The sequence below is a fragment of the Myotis nattereri genome (genome assembly GCF_964212035.1).
Source record: "Myotis nattereri genome assembly, chromosome: 14".
Lineage (NCBI taxonomy): Eukaryota > Metazoa > Chordata > Mammalia > Chiroptera > Vespertilionidae > Myotis > Myotis nattereri.
In genome coordinates, this window is record NC_138089.1 from 12,500,725 (window position 1) to 12,527,595 (window position 26,871).

The 26,871-nt window shown below is 44.3% G+C and overlaps 1 protein-coding gene across 2 annotated transcripts in view; it reads right to left on the minus strand.

Moving 5' to 3' along the window:
- The window catches only part of SYNPR (synaptoporin), a 264,572-nt gene that overhangs the window by 13,300 nt on the left and 224,401 nt on the right, over positions 1-26,871 (minus strand). For both annotated transcript variants that reach the window (XM_081105760.1, XM_081105761.1), the window contains one exon: positions 25,899-26,097. In XM_081105760.1, coding sequence (XP_080961886.1) covers positions 25,899-26,097 — 199 coding nt within the window. The remainder of the gene's footprint in view (positions 1-25,898; positions 26,098-26,871) is intronic.

Genomic DNA, 26,871 nt, shown 5'->3' on the forward strand with positions numbered 1-26,871 from the left:
GAGAGAGAGACAGAAGCATCAATGATGAGAGAGAATCGGCTGCCTCCTGCACAACCCCCACTGGGGATTGAACCCGCAACCTGGACATGTGCCCTGACCAAGACCTTCTGGTTCATAGGTCAACGCTCAACCACTGAGCCACACTACCTGGGCTGTTTTTGTCTGTCTCCTTCACCTCCCCCCCCCCCCCCCCAAACTGGCTGCTTAATAAAAGCTGTGGAGCTGAGTGTCGGGAGTCAGGACTAACAGCATCAGACAGCAGTGCAATAACATGCGCTCCACCAAACTGCACATTAGAATCTGGCTGTGAGCAGTTCTGCTGCGTGGGCACCGTTTGACCTGTGCTATATTAAAATCTGCTATAATGAGATCCCATTATATGCCATATTGCATCCTGTTGATGAGAGGAACAATTAGATATTACAAAAATGAAGGTTCTACATATGATGTTCTTAATCACAATAAGGACCCTGATTCCACACAAATTTGCAGAAATTAGCTGAAGATGTAATAACCTTGTACCAGTTGGCAGAGATGTCCTTAAGTGCTGCTTATAATATCGTATTATGTCTTTAAAAAATTTTTTTTTACTATCTCCAAAATGAAACCAAATAGAAAGAATGTTTTGTTGTTTTGTTTTGGGGTTTTTTAAGCGCACAAAGCAGGCTGCACCTCATTCTGGAGGTCCGCACGCACCCTCCTGGTCCCGTACTGCAGGAACCACCCCCGTGCTATTTGTGCACCAGGGCACAGGAAAACACCTGAGAAATAAACACGGCGCAAGGACTTTGATGATTTTGAGAGAACGCAGAATTGTGGTTCTTGTAAGGTATGGTGTGTAGCTTACGCTAAAAATAAACGCATACTTGCAATAATGATTATCTTTGAAAATGTGGTGAAAGTATGAGTGTTGAATCATACACATGTGAAGATGCGTGCTAAAAGCCTTTTGTAATGAGAAAGTCATCAAGAGTCCAAATAACCTTTTAAAAATATGTATTTCTATTCATTTCAGAGAGGAAGGGAGAGGGAAAGAAACATAAATGAATGAGAGAGAATCATGATCATAAATGGATGAGAGAGGGAAAGAGAGAAACATAAATGGAGAGAGAATCATGCCTCCTGCATACCTCACATTGGGGATCCAGCCCGAAACCCAGGCATGTGCCCCGACCAGGAATCGAACCGTGACCTCCTGGTTCATAGGTCGACACTCAACCACTGAGCCATGCCGGCCTGGTTCCAAATAACCTTTGATAAACCTTTTGAGTCTCCCATAGTGAGTGCGTCTTGCTTTGTGCACACACCAGTGTGGGCTTGTGTTTGGGGGCAGGGATGAAGAGCGCGGCTCTTGGCACATGGAAATGCCTCAGTTCAGGGGGCTGCTCTCACCGCGAGGACCACGGAGGAGCTGAGGGACCCGGCAGCTGTGCCGATCTTTCCGGGGGATGGCAGGCAGGCCTGCGGCTGGAGATGCTGGCTCCCCTTGTTCTCTAGATCTGTCTTGTGTGTGTCGTGTTATCTTTTGCCCCCCCCTTTTTTTAATAAACACATATTGCTGAATGAGCGAACCTATGACACGCGTGTCAGAGGTGACACGCGAACTCATTTTTTGGTTGATTTTTCTTTGTTAAATGGCATTTAAATATATAAAATAAATATCAAAAATATAAATCTTTGTTTTACTATGGTTGCAAATATCAAAAAATTTCTATATGTGACACGGCACCAGAGTTAAGTTAGGGCTTTTCAAAATGCTGACACGCCGAGCTCAAAAGGTTCGCCATCACTGGAATACCTCAAATGCACACACAGTGTTGTGTTGTTGGTTTGGACTGGCCTTGAGGTTTTTTGTTTTGTGTTAGTGACAACCTCCCAGCCCACCTTCCTCAAAGGTTGGAAAATAATGGGCCTCAATCTAGTGCTCCTTTGAAGTAATTTGGAATGGAGGCTGGGGGAGCCTTGCTGCTGAGTTCCTATGCAGCTTTCTGACTGTCCTCCGGACAGTCGGAGAAACGCCCTTGCAGATCCCTCCTCCCCGCTTCCCCATCTCTCCGGTTTCCAGGCGCCAGGAGGGCAATAGAGCACAGGGGTAATCACTACAGCTCTGGATTCTTCTTCTCTGACTCATTGTGACTTTAGTCACGATCCCTCAGCCCCCTCTCCCTTAGTTGCCCCATCTGTAAATGGGGGATAATTACTATCTCATAAAATTGTTCTGATTAAGTGAGATGTAATATGTAAACACTCATTCCATGCCTGGCATATGACAGATACTCAATAAATATTAGCTGTTGGCGTTATTATTCCCAGGTATAGGAGACACAGGGCAGAACTGTTTAACAATGAGATTTCATGGTCAAGAGTGCGTTTCCAAAGCACGTCTAGAATGAGAACAACCCCCTGGCCTTCAGGGCTGACTGAGAGTGGTGGCTAAACCTCAGTAGCTGACAACATGTTAATAAAGGCTGACGTTGGCAATGGTTCATGCTCCGGCTTCTTGGAAGCCGGACAGCAGCTGCCCAGCTGAGGTCCTGCCTCGGAGGCACTCGTGCTGCTGGGTGCCTGGCTCCGTGGGCACTTCCTCCCACTGTGCTCCGGCTCTACTCCACCGGTCCACTCCCCACGGGCCACGCCTGACTTAGGGTTGTATTGCTACGAGCAAGGAATAGTTATTAAAGTATTTTTCTGAGTCACATTTTTAGTTGCCCCAGGGCACTTAATTCCATGCATTTTGGCAAAGACATGCACTTTCCCACAAATAATGTTGTATTTACTGAATCACCCACATTTTATCAAAACAAATATCTTTTCCTCAAGACAAGGGGAACGTTCTCAAAAGTCTGAGTTCTATTCTACTGAGGTTTTGATGATTTTTACTTATTAACAAAAAGTAATTAAAATAAAGAGCTTTGGTTTTCTAATATTCACTGATTTCTTTGTTTCTAAATACAAAATGGATGCGAGGACTAATTTCACCTCAGCCGTGAGCGAGCTCCTCGCTTAGCTGGGTCACATAATAGCTATTTTGAAGCATGAATGGTGCTCACTTCGGCAGCACATATACTAAAATATTAAGCATGAATGGGAAGACCTTTCAAATGAAAATTCTTAATCCATTTTTAATAATTTAAAAATAGAACAGTCCTCCACCCCACCCTCGGCATTCAAAACTAAGGCAAAAGACCAGTGTTCTTCCTTAAAATGATAGATAACAACTTTTTTGTTTGCTTATTTGTTTTTATAGCTAGATATGAGGAACCAACCGCAAAAAGAATCTGAAGTTACTTATGTTCTTCAAGTGAGAACTAGGAAAATGAGTTAGATAATCCAAAATGATACAAAACACCAAAAACAAACAAACAAAAAATCAGTGAACTGCACTGATCGCACATCACTTTTCACCGTGTGTCAAGTGACCTTCTGGACACTGGGACACAGTGGACAAAAGCGGACAGAACCCCTGCCCGCAGCGCACACTTTCTTGTGGAATGAGCTGCCCCTGTTAAGGGCCGCTCATAAGATCATATCATATCATGATAGACAACGAACATGGTAAATAAGTGAAGTATTAGTGGTTTGGATAGTGGCAAGTGGTACATGAGAAAAAAACAACACAGGGCAAGGACAGGAACTGATATGATGGGAGAGTGAGTACTAAATCCTAGGTTGGGTGGCCAGGGAAACCTTATTAAAAGGCAGGTTTGATGAAAGACCTGAAGACAATAAGGGAGCCAGCGTGTGGCTATCTGGGTGGAGGCAGGGGGAAGCGCCCGCACGAGAGCTCTGAGGTGGGAGAGAGCCTGGCGGGTTATCAATCTAGAGAAAGGAAGGCTTAATTAATTTGCTTGAAATTACTTCAACAGCAGTTCTTTATGTTTTAGGGCCAGAGACCCTTTCTAGGATGTGATGACAAAGGCATTTATCCAGCTCCGGGGAAGCTGGATTTGCGGGAAGGACGAGGAGAGAAGTAGGAAATGGTGGTCACACTTCCACAAGGGGCGACAGTAGTCTGGACTATGGAAGCGCAGCTGGATTGAAGGAAGAGAGGATCGGGAGAGGGACTTACTGACTTAGAGGTGGGGGCGTCATGCGGAACACCCAGGACCTGGCTGGAAGGTGGTAGATGCATTTAGTGGGGCCCCAGACTGGGAACCTGGAATTCCAGCGTCCCTGATGGCAGAATGTCCACCGGCTCAGCATCCGCTTGGTGGGCCTGCTCGGAGAGCTCAGGAAGCTCAGGCACAGGCCAGCCAGGCCCTTGGATGGTTATTTTATCAAGATACAGCTCTGGGCTCTGTGTATCCATTTACAGTATGCACATGAGAAGAAGTCCCACTGGACGGGGTATTTCTAAATCTCTTTGGCTAGGCATGGTTAAGGGCAACCTCGCCTTTGTTCATTTTTAAATCTTTTAGATGGGAGATCCGATGGTCCGCACTACTGCCCAAGTTAAGTTCTCTTTGAGAGTCTCTTCCTGCTTATCCCTCGCACTTGGGACTTTATGAAGTCATAACCCCTCTTTTCACCCTTCCCCTCTCTCACATTCTCATCCCCCATTACCTCCTGCACATCTCAGATCCACATCCCACCTCTTTGCTGCTATCTCCACATGGGTGTACTCCACTCCTCGTGTGAAAAGAGCTCCTCATCTCCAGCCCTACTCCTGCACTGGCAGGTACCAGCTTGGCTGAAAGAAACTCCCAGGTTCCACCGGGAGCCTGCTGAAGCTCCCCCTCCCTGCCCCACCCTCCCACTTTGCTATGGGATAGTGTACGGTGGCGGTTACCAGCACAGGCCACGGATCAGGCAGATCTGGTTTCACATCTGGCTAAGCCATTACCTGCCACATTACTGACCTCAGGACTCATCTGAAATGGGAATAAAAATACATAGGATTTCTGTGAGCTTTACTGAATAATGTAGGCGAAGCACTTGGTTTCATGCCTGGCACATAGTAAGTGCTCATGAAAGAGCTTGTGTAATGATTAGAGTCTTACTGCTTTTTCTTTAGACTATTTCAATCGTCTCCTAATCAGCCCCCAACCGCTACTACCAGCAAATTATTTAATTAACATAAACTTTTTATTTAAAAATTTTTAAAAATTAATCCTTACCCGAGGATATGTTTCCATTGATTTTTAGAGAGAAAGGGAGGGAGAGTGAGAGAGAGAAATGTGAGAAGAACATTGATTAGCTGCCTCCCCCATGCACCCTGACTGGGGACCAAACCAGCAACCCAGGCATATGCCCTGACTGGGAATTGAACCTGTAGTCTTTTGCTGTCTGGGACTGTGTTCCAACCAACTGAGCCACCTGGCCAGGGCAACATAAGCTTCTAAAAACACAGGTTTACTAATACCCCTCTCCAACGGAAAACTTCCAATGGAATACGTAAGTGTCTTAGTATTCATCCTGCCTTGGGATTTTTATATTTTATTTTTACTTTTGAAGAGGAAGCAAGCATCGGGTCTTTTTATAGCATGTAAACCCATGCTACACAATTGGGCTCTTCCCACAGCCTCACCTAGGGCCTTCACCTCTAAATTACACTTGCCCTCACACATTCACACCCTCACTTACACACTCATACCTACCTACCCTCACACATGCAAGCACACACACAAGCACACACACACACGTACTCACGCTCACATACGCACACACACACACTCACACAGGTGCACACACACTCCCTCTGTCCTCTTCCGCTCCTGGCCCCTTATTCGATGTCTTTCCTCTTGGAAGAAGCTTCCTAGGGTATAGAAGCCCAGCCTTCATTCTCACACTTGACCATCTGTTCCTCAACACACTTTCTCAGGTTGGATTTATCCTTGTTCCTTCTTGCCTCCTATACGACGATTTGCTTTCCCAACATTCTGGCCCGTGGCACCGTGGATCACATAACCCTAAAGCCAGGACTCTCTTATCCAACTGCCTCTGGGCCTCAGAGGCTAGCCTTGAATTTCCACATGGTGACTGCTCAATAGCCACTGTCTGTTGGGTTCAGTAAGGAAGACCGCAGGCTCTGAGATGGAACTGTAAACAGCAGGCAGCATGGAAGCTTGCATTCACCCAGCCACCTGCTGCTCCCTGGCTCACAGTTTACCTTGCAGGGAGTGTGAGAGTGCATCTGCATAGCCATCTGCCTCACCACGTGCCAGCAGGCCCAGGTCCCCCCAGTCTGTGTTTCATACACCTTACACTTCCTTCTCCTCACCCGTGAGCCTTTTTGGTATTTGCCACCTGACAGTTTAAACCAGAGATTTAAAAACAGGTCCAACCAACTTGGCAAGTTCAAAAAGGAGGTGTTCAGGGGTAGAGTGAATGTGGAAATGGATGTCAGTGGGTCAGTGGGCCACAGGTGTGGGAGGCCCACCTTTGTCCTGGTAGACGATACGTTCTCCAATGACTGGAAGGAGATTTATAACACGTTCGCTCTGCATGCAATGCCGTGGTCTGGCCCGACATACTGCTAAGCAGAATGATGGCATACTTTTAAGGAAATCAAACAGCTCCTTCTTGAAACTTGGAAAGTCTTTCCAACTGAGAATTCCCTTCCTCACTTTGGGTAAGAGAAATGGCCAAGAATGTTCTAAAATTAGCACCAGTTCCCTTACCCTCAGACAAATCACCATCTGGTGTTTCTTTCATGGACTCGCAGAATCCGGCTCGAACAGTATCTCAAATACCGGCAGCATCTCAGCCTGAAAGGTTCACTTGGAATCAAACTCACAAAGCTGTGAAGTCCCTACATCTACACCCAGGTGATGGGCGCCGCTGAGCTGGAGCCGAGGAGGATCTTCTTAACCTCGTCTCGGAAGAAATGCATGTGACGGTCTCAGCTGGGGCCCTCTATGCTGCAGTAGTGTGTCAGATGGGACTACAGAATGAAGAAAGTTATTTTACCTAAGGTGAAACACAGCACCTTTATTGTCACTAATACTTGTTCTTAATAAAACCATGACACTCTGGATCATAAAGAAGTAGGCACTGATTTTCACAATAACTGGCCCTAAAGATGATAAGCGATTGTTTTTTATTGAAAGAGAGTTTAGTACAAAAGGGAAAGAATGTTAACTCAAAGCCTCAGTGTTTCTTTCAAAGTCTAGGCGTGGAGAAGTCGGAACCTCACCTAGTCTTTACTTCACTCCTTAGCAAGTTTCTGCGTAAGATCTTCCTGACCCCCTAGCCATGCATGCTCGCTGCTGAATGAAGAGAATTCCACCCGCCCAGAAAACAGGAGGCCCAGACCTTCTGTTGTGTGTCTATGGGCTCGATGGTTAAGTGTCTTTAGAGTAAACTGACAGTCTGTTTACATATTATTTGCTCTGCGAAGCTTTGCCCACATCCCAGGTCAGAGTAAGCCCACCTTTCTGTCTGAAGCCACAGTGCAGCTGGGAGCTGTGGGAACCATGTCTGGGAAAGGCTATTTGTACCTACAATCTCTCACTGGTTCCTGTGCAGGGAGGACATCTTGGTGGCTGAGCAAAGCTAATGGGTGTGGATATTCACTGATTCACGCAACACTATGTACTGAGTTGTGTTCTGTGTGTCAGGTGCTGGAGAGTTGGTGGGCGGAGGTTCAAGAAGCAGTAGAGAAAGTTGCGATCTTGGAGCACTCAGCAGAGGGTGGGTGTGAAATCAAGGGCTGGAATGAAGAACAAATCCCTCACAAACTTTCATGTATTTATTCTTATTAGCTTTTTATTCTTATTTTTAGGATATAGCAAAAAATAAGAAATGGTCTCTGTACTCAAAGATCTTACAATATAGTGGGGCAGGCTGATGTGTAACCAGAAATAATAATAATAAACAGAGAAATAAGGCTCACAATGGGTTTCTCCACCACCACATGATCGACATTTTGGACTGGAAAATTCTTTGTTGTGCTGGGGTATCCTGCACCCTAGAGCAGCTGTGGGCAAACTACGGCCCGTTTGAAATTAATAAAACTAAAAAAAATAAAAAGAAAGACCATACCCTTTTATGTACTGATGTTTACTTTGAATTTATATTAGTTCACACAAACACTCCATCCATGCTTTTGTTCCGGCCCTCCGGTCCAGTTTAAGAACCCATTGTGGCCCTCGAGTCAAAAAGTTTGCCCACCCCTGTCCTAGAGTGTTTGGCAACATTCCATGCCTCTACAGTAGTGACAACCAAAAATGTCCCCAGCCTGTGCCAGATTTCACCCCCCCATCCCCCCATCTCCTGTCCCCTGGTCCCTGCCATTGACAACCATTAGTTCTAGTTAAGGCTGGACCCCAGGCAGCACGGCAGGAACACCGAACCCAGATCTGAGCAGTCTTATTAATTCTTCATCCTCAACCCCTAGTTGATCCTTAGTAAGCGCTTGATGAGGGAATGGGATGCATAATATCATACTGTCCTTCAGGATTCCCGGGACAAAGCCTGGTAAACTAGGGGGACCTTCAAGTATGAGGCCCTAGGCAGGATTTGGCCAATAAATTTCAGTCAGAATCACTGACCCCAACATAGTTCTCAGGAGCACCAAAGGGACTTGCCCCCAAAATGTCACAGTTCAGATTTCTTAGCAATTATTTTCATGTTAATAAACACTGACTGTCAAGCACTTTGGCAAATATCAGGTGCATTAAATGTTGAATAGTTATTATAAAGCCACATAAATATTTTAGATTTAATCATCCACAGCAGGGAAAGAAAAGAGCCCAGATTCTAAGAGGGGGGGAGGGGGGGGGAAGAAAAATAGCCCTGACATTCAACTAATGGCTTCACCAACTGATGCACCCACCTGGGAGTTCCAAACCCAGTGCATGCTGGAAGTAAATGTTCTTTGCAAAATAGAGTTAAATCTATCCCAGCTTCGGTGGAGGCATCCTGTCCCGAAGTCAGCTATTGTTTTGACGTAAACGAGGACAAGAAAAACTCACAGCACAGCCCATAATTCTTTTCTGCCCTGAACCAGACTGACATGGAATAATGGGACTGCAGGGTGGCAGCGTGAGCCCTTTCTTCATGGCCTTGGATGTGCGAGGTGATAATGGAGCTTTCTGGAACAAGCTGAGTGACTGTGGGCAAGTGACAACTTCTCTGAGCCTCTATTGGTAAGATAGGGTGTGACGAAAGTAACGATTTCAAAGCTGCTCACAGCACTCATGATTTTATCCGCGGTTTTACTTTCTTAAAAACTCATAGAATTGGGGGAGTCACGGCATTAATTTTTATTTGGGGGACTGGGGGAAATGGCATTAGAAACCAGCCTCTCACCCACCCTGACTGCCTCTGTTAAGAGGCTCCCTGAAGTGTGATTCCACCTGGCAGAGCAGAGTGCTGAGGTTGGCAGTCATGTGGGATGACCTGCTGGCCGGAGCTGATGCCGCTCTCCCCTCACCTGGCTGGTTCTGTGCGGCCCATTATAGCAACTCATCAACTGGAACCTGATCCAGCTGGTAGCCCGGCTCTGCGTTACCCAATCTTCAGACAGTTCTCAGAAACACCCTCCTTTTCCCAAAGACAAGTACAGTGGGGCCTTAACTTACGAGTGTCCCGACTAACGAGTTTTTTGAGATATCAGCTGTCTCTTGCCGATTTTTTGCATTGAGTTGATAGAATAATTTGAGTTATCGAGCTCCTTAACGAGCTCGGTCTCGGAACGAATTAAACTCGTAAGTCAAGGCCCCACTGTATTCCAAAGCAATTGCACAGAGACCCAGTGATGTTATTTAGAAGTTGCAATTAATAATAAGATTGTTCCCCCCCACCCCCCGGCAATGGATCAGTTGTTCCCTTAATTGTCAAACTACAAGGCCTTTGCTGACGCTCCAGAGGTTCAACTTCATTTCTGGCTCTTAGAGCACACAAAACCCAGCAGAATAGCTGCTTCTTTGTCTTAATGTCGTTGCTCAGCTAAAAAAAAGAAAAGAAAAAGAAAACCAAAAAAACTCCTTCCTCATTTAATTCCTTCAGGAAGCGCCTCATTCTCAGTGCTTATTAAAAATGGGAAGGCAGTCCTGGGAGGCTTCTAGGGGTCTAAGTTCATAATGTGAATATGCATAAAGGCAGCAGGAGATCAAGTTTTTATAATTACACCTTGTCAGGCGTACAGTTTCTGCAGTAAAATCAGCTTTGATTTGGGCTGATTTAATAAGAGCCGTTCTCATTTAAATCTATCCCTTCGCTTCTACTTAGCTGTTGTTCAGGTTTAGATGGGGAAAATAGCTTCTTATATCCCACTTTCACAAACCAGTGAGGATTCCGTATTTCCAAACAAGAATGATGAGATAATGTTTAATTTCTGACCTTTTCCCTAATTCAAGAGCTTTGGGGGAAGGGAGTATTTCTGGTTTGGAGAGATAAAGATTAAATGAGAGAGCAAAAGAGGATGGAGAGACACAGGCTTAGGTGAGCATGCCTACCGCAACGCCTTACCCTACGTCAGCAGGCATCAAGCTTTGTTGCAAGAACAATGCTTAAGACAGAAGAGGAGAGTTTGAATAATCTCACAGCAAAAAAGGCAGTTAAGAGGATATACCAAAAAAGCATAGACTGAATTGGAATTTTGATGAAAATGAAGGCCTGTCAGAGCAATTTGCTTCAATAGGTAGAATCAATTGGACAGATTTTAAGTTGAATTACAACCAAACGTGGACATATGGCAGCATAAAGATCTCTCAGGTATATGTATGATTAGCTTAAACTAAAAGTCTGATTAGTTAAGGAGGCACGTACATGCAAATTGGAGCTTGGGGTTCATTCCTTTAATAAGCATTTACTGAATTCCTGCTCTTTCCTACTTAGTGCTGGTTCTTCAGAAACAACAAAACTAGACCAATTGTCAACATTTTCATTTTCCAGCATAAGAAATGGACACATATACAGAAAAGTAAAAATGTGGCATTGTCCTGTGAGTACAGATGTGGGTGCGGTCCCCTGGTCCAGCCAGAAAAAGATTTTCTTCCAGAAAATTTCATTTGTTTTGGAGAAATAAGTTGACTTATCTTCCACCCACCTCAGGAATCCATTCATACATAGTCTATCACCAAACTACTTTATATCAGCAAGAGTTAAACATCTTTGTGAATTAGCTTCATTTTATTAGACATAGTAGAAAAGAGGTTTCTGTTACTTTACAAGCATTTGGAAATTATCTGAATTTTGAAAACAGAATATTACCAATTCTCTGCTGCTCTCTGGGGGAAATTCATATTCTAGTCATTCGAGTCTTTAAGAGAATGGCTCTTACTCAAGAGCAATTCTTTACTTTTCTGATTACATATTTACCAAACAACCTCCCACAACCAGGAAACAGAGAAGCATCAGTAACCAGAGGCTGAAATGATGCTTCAGAAGTTTAAGAATTTGAATTCACCTTGATGAAGCACAATGATGAATACTTCTTTTAACTGAAAGGTATGAATTAAAGCAAATCTCACTTGTCAAAGAGGAGCAAAGATTAACACGATGCTGTGTGTACTACCGTATATTTTGATTCCATTTCCCTCTTACAAAATGATTTATCAGAACAAAGTGCATAAAAGACATACCTTCACATCCTTTGGTTGGGCAGATGCCCCTGTACAACAGAATGCATGCTGTCGGTAGTATTTGAGAAGAACTGGGGTCCAACATTTTGAAATAGCAAGTTCAGTTTCTTCTGAGGTCAGTTTCTTCATTGTCTTAACAAGGATGTTTATTGGGATTTTCAAAGTTCTGTTGCTTAAGGTGTAGCAGTCCCAATGGATACCTGCAACATCTACAGACCCAGATCTAGATAGTGCATACTTGTATTTTGGGGAGTTCTTTCTATGTTTCTTTTGGAATATACATTCGCTATGTACAGCCAGTTCTAACTACAGCTCCTGGCACACAGTAGGAAGTCGACGAATGCTTACACATATCCTATCCTTCATGACCAGGTGGAAGGTCATTCATTTCACTTTTAATACTGACTATAGAGAACTACAATGTGTTAGAGATAGTCCTTACCCTTCAGATGTTTAATGTTTAGTGGTGGAATCAGACAAAACCACATCTAACGAAAGTACAAAGCAGGAATGGTTTACATACAAAGACTTCCACACAGAGCTGTGAGGGTTTGAGAAGGGAGAATTCATAGATCTTCAGAAGGAAGGATGTGGACAGTGAAGAAATTCTTCATGGAACAGAGAGCCTTGGAGATGATTCTCTGAGGATGGGGGAGCTGAGATGGGGGAGGGAAGGAAGGCCTTCAGGTGGCAGGGACTCAGTAATGATGCAGACATAGAAATGTAGGCAGCATGCTGAGGGAATGGTAAGCAGTTCAGTTTAGCTAAAACATGAGCTGTAAGGAATGGTTTAAGACAGCTCTGGAGAGTAGGTGAAGGGTCGTGGCTTAGGACGGCTGCTAATGCTGGAGTGAGGAGTCTATTTCCTATAAAGCAGTGGTGCTAATGCCTAAATACAGCTGCGTTTATGATGATGGAAGAATGGAAGTCAGGAGGTAGGAGACCATCAAAAGTCTCCATAAATTTGCCCAAACCGGTTTGGCTCAGTGGATAGAGCGTCGGTCTGCGGACTCAAGGGTCCCAGGTTCGATTCCGGTCAGGGGCATGTACCTTGGTTGCAGGCACATCCCCAGTAGGGAGTGTGCAGGAAGCAGCTGATCGATGTTTCTCTCTCATTGATGTTTCTAACTCTCTATCCCTCTCCCTTCTTCTCTGTAAAAAATCAATAATATATATATATATATTTTAAAAAGTCTCCATAAAGCTGACCTAATCTGAATCAGTTCTCGCCAGGGCCCCTCTCCCAGCCTGTTCTCTATTACTTTGCCAATCCTTAAGGCACAGGGGTGTCATAAAGCCCAGCATAGGGTCCCAAGCAGTTGGATCTTCTAATCAGGGATATTAATCCCATGTAGTTTGGTCTTGGGGTTTTTTCAATCCTGAATCAACAATTTACAGAACAAGTCCAAAAATAAATAAATGAAAGAACGAAAGAAAAAGAAAAAAAACGAAAACTAGGAAAGGCTGCGGGATGCAGCTTAACTGGGGTTTGAAAGGCATCGCCACATTTATGCAGAAGCTCTTGGGAGGCCCACTGCAGCGGGCAGGGCTCGGCCAAGACGCCTACCGACCATTGCGGCTCCCCGACCATCTGCTGGCTTGCTTGCCTCGCACACTGGGGACAGCCCAGGGCGAAACTGACAAAGCATCCCATTAGTTAAAAAATTCATCACATGGAATCTTTGCATGTGTGGTTTCTTCTGCTTGTGCCCAGAGGAGCAGTTAATGGTCTTGAACTTCACTTACTGAGCCTCAGTGAGACAGGACACTGCCAAATGGAGGGGTATGCAGAGCACAGCACTGGGCTAAGCTTTCGCTGCCATGCAGGTTAATGCCTGTTGTGGGGACTTCTCACTGGTGATTAAAAGCCTGAGCTTCGGCATACTTAAACGGAACTTGATTGAATTTTTCTGCCCCTTAGTGCCTCAGGTTTCAAAGCAAATGTTTCAGTGGCAACCTTCCTACAACAAGTTTAAAAAAATTATGTCTCCTCTCTGAGAAGTACATTCTTTATAGATCTTTTTTGGAATTTCTCTTCTCCAATATTGCAGGGTCTAGGGTAGAGTCAAAAGTTGAAATCCAAATTTTTCATTCAGATTGGGGGTAATCTGTTGGGATCTGTTTTATAGATGTCTAAAACAGAAACTTCAGCTTTAAAAATCAGGAAGATAATAACTTTCTGGGTTTTATCCGAAAGAAATGATTTAAAATGTGTGTCAACCGCCCACAGTGTGGTGATAGCCAGAGGGAAAGGGGGTGAGTAGTGGAGATGGGCAGAGAGGGGGTGTCGTGGGACAGAGGAGACTTTGTTTGGGGTAGTGGGCGCACAACGCAGTGTGCAGATGATATTTTGTTGAGTTGTACACTTGAAACCTGTGTGGGTTTTGCAAACCAATGTTACCCCAATAAGTTCAATAAAAAATAAAATGTGTCAAAGTTGAAGTGCAAGGCTGATCATAATATTGTTTATGAGAGAGAAAAATTCAAAGCCATGAAAAATTCAAAGTCCAACAATAAAAAATTGACCAAATAATTCATGTTATCTCACTGTAATGGGATATTATGCAGCTATTACAAATGGAAAAAACTATAGTTAAGGGTTTAAGAAAAGACACCCACAAAAAACAAAACAAATCTTATAGACAGAAAACAGTATGGTAAATACCAGAGGGAAATGGGGGGTAAGGGGAGGTGAAGAGGGTATAGGGGAGATAAATGGTGATGGAAGGAGACTTGACTTGGGCAGTGAACACACAATACAGTATGTAGATGATGTTTACAGAACTGTACACTTGAAACCTATATAATTTTATTAACCAACTAGAGGCCTGGTGCATGAAAATTCATGCACTGGCGGGCGGGAGGAACCTCAGCCCAGCCTGTGCCCTCTCATAGTATGGGACCCCTTGGGGGATGTACACCTGCTGGCTTAGGCCCATTCTCTGGGGGGATTGGGCCTAAGCTGGCAATCAGACATCCCTCTGGCAGCCCAGGAACCCTCAGGGGATGTCCAACTAATGGCTTAAGTCATTAGTCGGACACCTTTAGCGCTGCTACAGAGCTGGGAGAGGCTCCCGCCACTGCCTCTGCGCTGGCCAGCCATGAGCTGGCTTCTGGCTGAGTGGTGCTCCCCCTGTGGAAATGCACTGACCACCAGGGAGCAGCTCCTGCATTGAGCGTCTGCCTCCTGATGGTCAGTGCATGTCATAATGACCAGTCATCCTGCCATTAGAGTCAATTTGCATATTACCCTTTTATTATATAGGATGTTGCCCCAATAAGTTCAATAAAAAGAAAAAGCTAGTGTTAAATAATAATGAATATAAAAGTACTTCCAGACTATTTTATCTTATTCTTTCTTGGTCTTACGAATAAATAAATAAACTATTATTAAGCATTTACTATGTGCTTAGCACCTAACAACAACCATACTAGAAAACTGTTATTGAATATCAATAACTATCTTTTGATATATGGATTCTTATAACTTTTATACAAAGAAGTAGAAATGATGTATTGATGACAATCATTCATTTGGCAAGTATTAGAAACCCAATCAAACAAGCAAGCACAAAGAGAAATTGAGTAGCTCATGTAACTGGAAAGTCTAGAGCAGCAGTTCTCAAACTGTGGGTCACGACCCCTTTGGGAGGTCAAATGACCCTTTCACAGGGGTTGCCTAAGACTATCGGAAAACACATATATAATTACATATTGTTTTTGTGATTAATCACTATGCTTTAATTATGTTCAGTTTGTAGCAATGAAAATACATCCTGCATATCAGATATTTACATTAGGATTCATAACAGTAGCAAAATTACAGTTATGAAGTAGCAACAAAAATAATTTTATGGTTGGGGGTCACCACAACATGAGGAACTGTATTAAGGGGTCATGGCATTAGGAAGGTTGAGAACCACTGGTCTAGAGTGTATGTGGCTTCAAGTATGGGCAAATCCACATACTTATTTTTATCTTTATTTTTGCTGTTATTGGTGTTTTTTTCTTTCTCTCTACCTTTTCTCTCTCCATATCTAGGAGCTTTGTATCTCTGCTTAGCTTTATTATTTACAGAGTCCTTCCACACTGTGCAATGTGGCCACCATTTAGACTCACATCTTCTACCTGGCAGTTTCAGAGGGAGAAGAACTTCACCCCATAGATAAACCCCAGAGGAGACTTTGATGGCCTGGCTTGAGTCACTTGACCTCTTATGTTACTGATCGACAGTCCAGCAAGGCTATGTGAGAGGGAGAGGACTGGTTATCCCAGGGAAGGAAGCCAGCAGGCCAAACTAGTGTCTGCCATCACATTATACACCCCTATTTTAAGATATTCAAAAAGCTCTCCTTTCCATCCAACTAGTTTCTATTCTCGGTCAAGTCTCATGGACCCCATAAACTTTCTTTGACCTCACAAGCCAATCATATACACTCTTTCCTGTTGGTTCCTACATGATGTCTCTACACCTGTAATAACAAACACACTTCTGTGGTGCTTTTATATCCTGCTATGTCCTGTCTTGTCTTATTGATTGGACTTTCAGCTCCAGGGTGGACGTTCTTGGATTTTCATTTTCCTCCTCCCAGGTACAGATGCCGTGGCGGCATGGCACAGTGGGGAAGAGCTTGTCTGGAGGCTCACTCACTGCATCACCGAACTAGTCACTCAGTCTCCGTGAATCTGATTCAACATCTGTAAAATGGGCACCTCGACGGTGTTTGGAAGAAGTAAACACAATTTCTTTTGTCTTATTTACTCTCTGGCCCATGGAAAGCACTCACAAATAAACAGCAGCTGAAACAATGACATTTAAGCTCTGTTCCCTCTAGCCTCAACGGAAATTTTCCTAAGTTCTTTTTCCACAATAATATATATATTTTTTGTCTTTTAATTTCTAGGTTGTCAATATCTGCGTGGTTTTCTGTCCATAGGCGTGGCTAGTCAGTTTGCCAGTGGACTACTAGGCCTCAACTAAAACCCATGGCAATTCAGGCTTAGCTGGTTACTTCTTGAGATAATATAGGAATCAATTCGATATTTCTTAGACATTGGAGAACACGGGTGCCAAGTTTCAGGTCTCAGAGGTAGGTGGTTGAGGGAAGGTGAGATCATATCTTGGCCAAGTTCTCAGGTATTTCCAGAAACCATTTTCCTGCATAAGGGATCCAAGCCAGTTTTACTAGAGTCACGTTTTCATTACTTCCTCCATGTTACCTGGGCAAATTTTTTAAAAAAGATTTTTCAGAGAGAAACATTGATTGGTTGCTTCCTGCAAGCCCCCTACCCTGGGACCAGGAATCAAACTGGCAACCTTTCAGTGCACAGGACAACGCCCAACCCACTGAGCCACACCAGTGAGGGCATGCCTGAGCAAATGTTGGAGTACTTTCTTGTGTGGCTTCCTAGCTTTGATTTGGGTCCTGCTAATAAGCAATGGAGGTGAAGATGCCCAGCTGGGAGAAAGTGCTAAGAGGGCTGCAAAATAATCCAGCTCTGGACTTCATGCCCATTATTTGCAAGTGTAAAGAACCAGCGGTCTTAGAGCAAGGCACCCTTAAACTGCTGAGGGGCCCCGGCGAGCCAAAGCTGCTGTGTGAGAGTCTGCTTGTTCTGAAATCAAAGGCATGAACTTGGCAAATAGTAAGGGTATTTTTGCCACCCTGGGTGGGGGAAGCGGAGTGGGAAATATCTCACCACTTTCAAAACCTGACAGGAGGAGGGTGAACGTCTGACCCAGTTTCTCAGTTGGATGCCTCCAAACAATCACATTTTCCAGTTGCTTCCTGTTACACAATTGTGCTCTTCACACTCTCCTGCTATTTTCAGCTTTGCCGGTTGATAAGGGACTCAAGTTCCTGTTCTCTGGAGCCTGGTTACTTTAATGAAGCTGTGTTCAGTCCCCTCCTTCCCTGACGTACGAGGCCTCCTGGGCGCCAGCATGCCGAAGGGGGAGCTAAAGGGAGGAAACTGAGAGGCGGGGGACAGGGGGACATCGTGGGGCTGATGGCATTTGTGTGCAATGACAGCAGCTTATGCTGAATTTGGAGGCTCAAAGAATCAAAAATAATAAGAAAGAGTGTTTGAGGTGAACTGTGCAACAAGAGACCCTCCAAAGCATTTCTCAAGATGAGAAAGTCAATGGAGTTTGTACTCATCCACTTGTTTTCTAGCCAATCATTTCACGGAGATTAACAAACACCAGCTACATAAAAGCACAGTATGGACCAGGGTAGATAATAATACCAGGCTGGTAGAAATAATGGCTCAAATTAATGAGCACCTGCTGTGTACCTGATGTTATTCTAATGCTTTAGGTGCAATACTCTTTTAATCTAACACATTAATGTTAGCAATCATTGTTATCTGTATTTCCCAGGCAACCTCCCCCCTGCCCCCCCCCCCCCCCCGCCCCAAGAAAATGGAAGCACAGAGAAGTTCTATAACCTGTCTAAGGCCACATAGATGATACCAGGTGGTACTCAGATTCGGGCCCAGGCAGTCTGGATACAGAACCCGCACCCTTAAGCACTGGCCCCTGGCTCTCCATGGCAGATTTTGCCCTCGAGGGTGATGGGAATGAGGCAGGTCTGATGAGGCCGGGAGCCATGTCTCTTTCTTCTGTGTGTCCCCAGGCTGAGCCAAGGGCCTGTTCCCAGAGGCCTAAACAGCTGTGGCTACTTTTGAGTCCAAGGCAGAACTTTGTCTTCTGTGGAAAACGGAAGCACCACGTAAACTTGTTTGATTGAAAAGCAAAAACTAAAAACCAATAATGTCTAAGGGTATAGAAAAAATATAAGACAAATTTAAAAATATATAGATAGCTATTCATTAAATACGGAAGTATCTTTGCCCCTTTCCTTCTTGTTGAAATGACTGGTAGTCCCGAGTTTTCACTAGTTCCCTGAATTTCTTGGAAACCTTCACGTTGGCTCACATGTCATAGTTGAAATGGAGCCGGGAGCAGTGAATAAGTTCTCAAAGTCTTCTGGGAAACAGAAATGTTCTTCCAGGCATAACACCTAAAATTGGTTGAAAAATTGGGGTCGCACCATTTCCCTCTCTAGTATGTCAGTTAGAACAGAAGGCAGGGCTTTGAATAAAGACTACAAAACTGAAGTTTCGGTTTTGTGTGGGGGAGGGGGGGAGGAGGGGCATAAGAGGGGGAAAAGGGAGACAGGGAGCCTAAGGGTGGGTAGCCAAGACCCAGATGTGAGGTCCATAGACCAAGAGAAATGAACTCAGCGAGGGGTAGAGAGTTCCACAACAGTGGAAGAATTCAGGAAAAAATGAAGCAGTTTCTGAGGTGAGGTCAGATAGACCTGAATTGCCTCTGGGGCAAGTAACATGAAGTAAGACTTTTAAATGTCTTCAGCCTCACTTGCTTCATCTCAAGAACAGGAATAAAAATACTAAATTAAAAAGGTTAGCTTGAGGATTGAAAAAGAAGACATGTATAAAGTGCTGAGCAGTGCCTGGCACACAGCAGGTACTCAGTGACTGTTGGTTGTGGCTGTAAACCATGTGTCTCCTCCTCAGCACTGGCATTTGGGGCCGGGTAATTCCTTGCTGTGGTGGGTGCTCCTGCGCTCTGTGGAGGTTTAGCCACATCTCTGGCCTCTACCAATAGATGCCAGCAACACCAGTAGTGACAGCAAACATGTCCCCAGACATTGCCTACCAAGGGCCACCGCCCCAGCTGAGAACTCTGGTCTCTATCAGAAAGGGGTCATGCTTCTCCTGGGGGTGCTTGGCACGGAATAGGCGCATTTTGCATGGCTTTCTTTCTTTTTTTTTAATATTTCACATTTTATGGTTCTTTAAATGAAAAAAGAAACACACAGGAAAGACACATGTGGGCTTTGCTAAGTTTCCACCAGGTCCTGAACTTTCTAACTGAATGATGAATTCCCTGGAATAAGAGGGAATCTGACAAAAACGAATGGGGTTCGGACAGAAATTCTCCACTATCCTCTGACCCACGGACTCCAATAAACTCAATAAAAATTAAAAAAGAGAATCTGCTAAACATAAGGAAGCTGAGGATGTAAAATCTGATAAAATGTGTAGATGGTGTGCTGGGAACACTTTAAACAGATTAGTTTATTTGCCTTCATTTGTGGTGCCAACTCTACAAAAAATGTATTTGTTGATGCAAAATGTATAGATGATATTTAGATTAAGAATCAGTTAAGGTTAGGTTCATACCCTTTTGTAATGTCAATAGTTCTTGTTTCAAAGAGTGAGGAGGTAGAAACACACACACACATCACAAGAGTGTCAGATTCCAACAGGCATGCCTGTGACTGACAAGATGTATACTTTGGCGGCTTCAAATGATGTTATTATTTTTGGCATCAGACACACTGTACCTGGGCAGAACTTCAAGTCCAGTCTCCTCCACTCACCCTCTCGCCAACCATCAGACGCTCTGGAGCTGTTTTTAGTATTAGCATTCCCACGGGACCTGGTACACTGGCCCTGGGGAGGGAGAGCCTGGCTTCAAGCAGCGTACGCTTCCTCCCTAGATTACCAAAGCCCAGCTACCTGCTTCCTGCCACTCATTTGTGGCGGAGCCATAATTATTAATGCAACAACATATACACGCTGCTTGGCCTGTGGAAACATTACCAATTAAAAGAAAATACACTTAGACATGAAGCAAAACTGACATCGAGAGAGAGAGAGAGAAGGGAAGGGGGAGATTTGAGAGGGAATGGAGAGATTCTTCAGCAATTTACAAAAAGCTCAGAGACTGCAAAGTCTGATTTCCATCTCTGATGACAGCCACGTAAAGATGCAGTTGATAGAAATTAGCATTCGATTCTCTGAGCATCTCTCTCGGCACCTGCCGCCTGTTTCCCTCCCTCGGTGATGGTCTTAGCCTGTACTTGAGAATGAGGAGCCTTATTTTGTTGTGGGGAGGTAAAGATCCATCTTCCAGGAACAGAAAGGTTAACTGGATGCTCAACCTATCAACTGGGGTCTTAGAAGTAGTCCTGAGTCAAGCTCTGTCCTTGGGGGACATGGAGGAGGCGTTGCCTGGGTTGGAGGGCCCCGGGGAAAGCAGAACTGGGAGGCCTGCAGACAGTTGCAGGAGGGCGGCTGCAATTTCCCTCCATGCGACTAAGGTGCTACCCAGTAATGGGCAGGAGAATAATTAAAATTAATGACCACAACAGTGTTACAATAGATGCTGTTAATTTGTCACCTCCTGTGCCTTTCCCTGCGTAGAGTGCTCTGCAGGCGCGAGCTCCTCCTTTGCTGTCGGCAGCCCTGTGAGTGCGCACCGTCATCAACTTCATTCTACAGGTGAAGTAACAGGCTCCCACTGTTCAACAGTAGTCATCAGGGGGTTACAACCCAGGACTTGGAGTTGAGCCACTGCCCTTAAGGTCATGAGTCTCACAGTCGGAGCACTCGCTCTGCCATTCACTTGTCCTCTGACCACAGGCGAGCTTCTCATCTCCCAAGGCCTCGTTTCCCAACGCTGGGCTCAATGAAGGCGAGTTAAAGGAAACTGCAGAAGGGGGCTGAGTCTGGCTGCTCTCCCGTTTTCTCAAGACTGTGTGGAGGCTGATGGGAAACATGGAAAACTGGGGGATGCACTGGGCATGAGCGAATGGCGGCTGCTGTGCACTGCACACCTGCACGGCAAACACTGCTCGTCCATGGAATGCCTTCGCTCGCCTGCTCTCCTTGATGGGAAAAGCAGTTGGTGTAATAGCTCCTTCCTTTGCCACTGTGTCTTAAGGTAGGCACTGATTCTCCTTAACTCCTAGAGCAGCTGCTTGAAACCAAACTTGCCGTGACAAGGATCCACCAAATGTGGGTTGGTGTTTACTATATACTCCTCCTTGGAGCATTCTGTCAGCTCTGTAAGATAGGTGTTTTTTTAATATATATACATATATATATATATATATATATATATATATATATACATATATATATATATATATTTGATTTTTTACAGAGAGGAAGGGAGAGGGACAGAGAGTTAGAAACATTGATCAGCTGCCTCCTGCACACACCCCACCAGGGTTGTGCCTGCAACCAAGGTACATGCCCTTGACCGGAATCGAACCTGGGACCTTTCAGTCCGCAGGCTGACGCTCTATCCACTGAGCCAAACTGGTTACGGCTGTAAGATAGTTTTTAAAACCTACTTCACATTAATATGAAAAAGAGTAATGCCTCACAGTGTCAGTATTTGACACGAGATCTGAAAATGGCTCAGAATGTCCTTCCACAGAGATCCAGGCAGGAGATTGGCTTTAAAACTCTACTCGGAGGAACATGACACCATGGTGTCACCAGGTGTAACATCTCAGTTCCACAATCCTGCACCATCCAGGTGGCCTCTCTGCCTCTGAGAACTGGCACGCATTCATCTGCACAAGGAGGCACTTAGGCAGCTTTGGTTTGACCCGATTTTCTTGCTAATGTGTCATTCACCATCATTACGTTATTTCTAAGGACATTCAGATTTTTACTTAAAAGTGTACAATCTTGTCAAGCATATTCAGTAGAAAAAGATATTTTTAAAAATAGTCTTTGATAAGCCTGGCCTCAGTCTGTCTGTACTTGCTCACAACTGCTTGCAAATGTGTAGGAATCATTCTCGCAGTTTCTGATTTATAACACACCTCCATCCTGGGCATTTTACTTATTTATTTATTCATTTATTCCTCACCTGAGGATATTTCTCTATTGATTTTTAGAGAGAGTGGACGAGAGAGGGAAAGACAGAGAAACATCGACGTGAGAGAAACACATCGATTGGTTGCCTCCTGCAAGCTCTCTGACCAGGGCCCAGTCTTGGGAGGAGCCTGTAACCGAGGTACGTGCCCTTGACTGGAACTGAACCCAGGATCCTGTGGTCTGCAGGCTGACGCTCTATGCACTGAGCCAAACCATCTAGGGCCATCCTGGGCATTTTAAAAACTTCTTTCTCATCATGGACATCTTCCCTGTGCAACAGAGATCGATGGTTGCACAAGCAGGAATTCCAATTATCCTAATATCATCCATCACTCCACATGGATTTTGAAGGCAAATAAAGCTTCCATTCCTCTTGACCATCAAATTTGAAGAAAAGTCTAGGGTTACAGGGCTTGGTTTCTCCATAACTAGAGATAGACAGTATAGGAGCTGTTCAGGTATATAAGCCAATCTGTCTCAGTCACTTACACCCTCTAACTGCATAACACATTGCCTAACAGGATTTTTGACCTTCTTGCATGGAGGTTATGAATTTGGGCCCTGGATTTGGAGAGACCTGGATTCTAGTTCTTTACCCTCTGGCTATTAGTGATGGATGTGATCTGGGAGAATTGGGTAACCGAGCCTCCCTTTCCTCATCCAAAAATGTGAATAATAATATAAGCTATGGTTGTTATATTAAATAAGCTCAACACATAGTAGAAACTCAATCAATACTAGTTGATATTATCGTTGTCCTATCAACACCATGACCATCTTCAACACTTTCCCACACATTAACCTTATCTGTGCGTGATCTGTAATGCCATGTCCTAGAGCAGTGGTTCTCAACCTTCTGGCCCTTTAAATACAGTTCCTCATGTTGTGACCCAACCATAAAATTATTTTCGTTGCTACTTCATAACTGTAATGTTGCTACTGTTATGAATCATCATGTAAATATCTGATATGCAGGATGGTCTTAGGCGACCCCTGTGAAAGGGTCGTTCGACCTTCAAAGGGGTTGCGACCCACAGGTTGAGAACCGCTGTCCTAGAGGATTACAGAGCCAGATGATAAATTAATTTTTAGCTTAGAATGATACCTGACTTCTTTAAACTGCTTGAGTTAGTTCATATCAGCATCATATAGTAACTTTGTTGTTTCAGACTAAGTTATTTGACTTGGAGAATCCTAAATTACAGAACGAAGAAAAATGAGTGTTTTGTTAAAAACAAAACAACAACAAAAAAGAACAGATGATAAGAAGAACAGAAATGCCCAAGTAATGATCAGTAGCCCTCTTTCTGAATAAATAGGATTGGGTCATATTGTTAACATATGAACCAAAGTTTTTCTAGTTTTTTTAAAAAATTGATTTTAGAGAAAGGAAGGGAGAGAGCAACATCAATCAGCTGCCTCCCACATGTGCCCCGGCTGGGAATCAAACTTGCCATCCATTGGTGTAAGGGATGACGTTCCAACCAGCTGAATCACACTGGCCAGGGCCGTTTTCCTAGTTTTTAAGAGTTTTCTTAGGTATAAGCCACCTTCTGGAGATCTTGCTCGCACTGTGGATTTGCTTTAACCTGCGAACTCATAATGAAAGGTGGGTCTAATAGCCCTCTCTTCCGCCCCCAATCACAGCCAGTCATGGTGGGATTAGAATTGGCAAGCTTGCCCTGCGCAGCTGCAATGGCATCACGCCGGTCCTCACCACCTCTGTGACTCTTAGGACGCAGGCTCATTTTAAAATTAACTGTTATCAGCTAAGTAAGTTTCCTCAAGGAGCCTGTCCTTTTTTATAACTAGAACTAGAGGCCCGATGCATGAAATTCGTGCAAGAGTAGGCCTTCCTTCCCCCAGCTGCTGACACCGGCTTCTCTCAGGCACTCAGGACTCAGGCTTCCCTCGAAGCCCTGGCTTTGTCCGGAAGGTCATCTGGTCTAATTAGCATATTATGCTTTTATTATTATAGATATGGAAGGCATTTAATCAATCACCCTATTATATTTCTTTGTAACAAAAAAATGTATCTAAATTTGCTTGACTTTTTACTTACCAGTGACCCTAATGCTTTAAGTATCAAAATTTTACTTTGGGTTGGGTGATCATTACAAATATTATGAATGTGTTCTTGTCCAAAACAACATAAATTTTAATAAATAATTTTAAATTTAAAAAGTTAAATTGTTATTAGAAATGTATGTGTTGATTTAACTTCATTTGTATTTGGGGAGAGAAATATTATTTATGTCTACAATGAAACATGATTCAACATAAATTCTATTCCCATTTTTCATTTTCTATATGTCTTGAGAATGCTTGCTCACATAAATGAATAGGTGAGAATGACTGAAATTTTGCTATAGTGATGTCATTAATTACTTTGAATTCCATCTGAGTGACATCCCTCAGCCCACCAAAAATTATTTGTAATGATCTATCAGCTGAAAAGTAGATTGGGACTTGCATTTTATTGAAAGAAAAAAAATGGAAACCTTTTTTATATCAAAACAGTACATTACCTAAGCATTACCATCACTCACTTTTGTTAACACCAACACCAATATTTCAAATGGTCCTTTCTTTAGTGCCTCAAAGGCTTCGCACCCTAGCAATCTGCTGTGCAGTAATATTTGGAATAAAAAAAAAGATGCTTTTCTTTCTTAAAATGGAGCAGGTAATTAAGAAAGAAAACAGCAAGGTGTTTTTTAATGTAGGAAGTTCTCAGTAAGATACATTTTAGGTAAATGTACATGTGAAGGTTGAGAAATTTAAGTTTTATTTTCTTAAAATTACCCATGACCATGTACCTCTGAGAGTTGTTGTGTCCTCCTAAGTCTACGTGTGTCCCTGTTTGCGTATGCTGGTTTCACCCATTGAGTTCATGAACCATTGTATAAGAAAAAGCAGATAGGAAAGAGTTGGTGGTGGGGAGAGAGAGAGAGAGAGAGAGAGAGAGAGAGAGAGAGAGAGAGAGAGAAAGAAATAGAAATGAGAGAGATATTCAGAGATGGAGAACTCCATTTTCAAACTAAATAGCTCTGTGCCCAGTATGCCATATAAATACTAAGGCAGTGGTTCTCAACCTTGGCTGCACATTAGAATCACCTGGGAATCTTTGTAAAATCCTGATTTCTGGGCCTCACCCTCCAGAAATTTTGTTTCTTTGTTATGGGGTGAGGCCACAAATTTCGGAGGATGAGGCCCAGAAATCAGGATTTTAAAAAGATTCCCAGGTGATTCTAATGTGCAGCCAAGGTTGAGAACCACTGCACTAATGGAATACGCAATTCAAATAAGCAGAAGTCGCACCGTCTAAATAACCAGTGAGAAAAATGGTCTACCACCGCCATATGCTGGAATCATAAATACACCTGCAGCAAGCCTCACTGCTCTTTCCTTGATCTCACGAGATTTCCAATTATTTATTTCAGATGAGTTGGTAGCAAGTCTTGTAATACTATTCCAACACAGGAGCACAAAAGAATGACAGCCATCATGTTTTTAGTTTAGATCCAGGAGATTTGGGTGAAAAAGAAAGCGCTTTCCTTTAAAATACCTGCTTTGAGGGCCCAGGTAACCCCGAAGCCCCTCAGGCCCTGGAAGAAGAAAGCAGAGGGGACAGAAGCAAGTTATTGCAGAAAGCAAACCACTTACAACGAGCGGACCCCGGTTGTTCTCCCGATACTTGTTCTGGAAGAAAATGTAGACGACGGTGGCGGCCAAGGAGTAGAGGAAGGCAAAGACGGCCACGGTGACGAAGAACTCTGCTGAAGACGAGGAGTCCCCGGTCAGCGCCAGCTTCTCCCGCTCCTTTCCCTCGCAGGTCGGCACCTCGAATGTCACCTGGTGCAACCTAGTGACAGATTTAAGGACACTCCCCGTAAGATGCTGTGGCGAGAAAACTGGATGCCATGTCTGATAGGCATATTCTGTGCCTTGCCCTGCGCTCAGCACTGTTCCATTGTGCCCCATGGGACTCCTCCCTTGCTGTGGCTTTCACATTTCAGGTGTCACAAGAGACAGCTAAGCGGCCAAGGACAGCAGCTCTAGACCCGGCTTCCTGCAACTGCCTGCACCTGGATCGGCCTAACTGTTCACCCCCACCCACATAAGAGACATATAAACACCCTGCCCTCCCTACTCTTGTTGGATGGCACTGATATACTGGCCTCAGCCCGCTGGGAGAGAATCCTATATAATAAAAAGCTAATATGCAAATCGACTGAACAGTGGAACTACAGGTCACTATGACACATACTGACCACCAGGGGGCAGATGCTCAATGCAGGAGCTGCCCCCTGGTGGCCAGTGCGCTCCCACAGGGGGAGCGCCACTCAGCTAGAAGTCAGGCTCATGAGTGGCGAGCGAGTGGCGATGGTGGGAGCCTCTCCTGTCTCTGCGGCAGCGCTAAGGATGGGCTCCTGGACTGTAAGAGAATGCAGGCCAGGCTGAGGGATGCCCACTCCCACCCCCACCCCCAGCGCATGAATTTCGTGTGCCAGGCCTCCATATTTTTTCAACTCTCACAGCGTCTCTTGGCCTGGCTCCTGTGGGCACGTACGTAACCATGTCCACATGTTCTAAAGCACAGTGGGGAGTGATCGGGGAGTTGTATGGCCTATGAGAC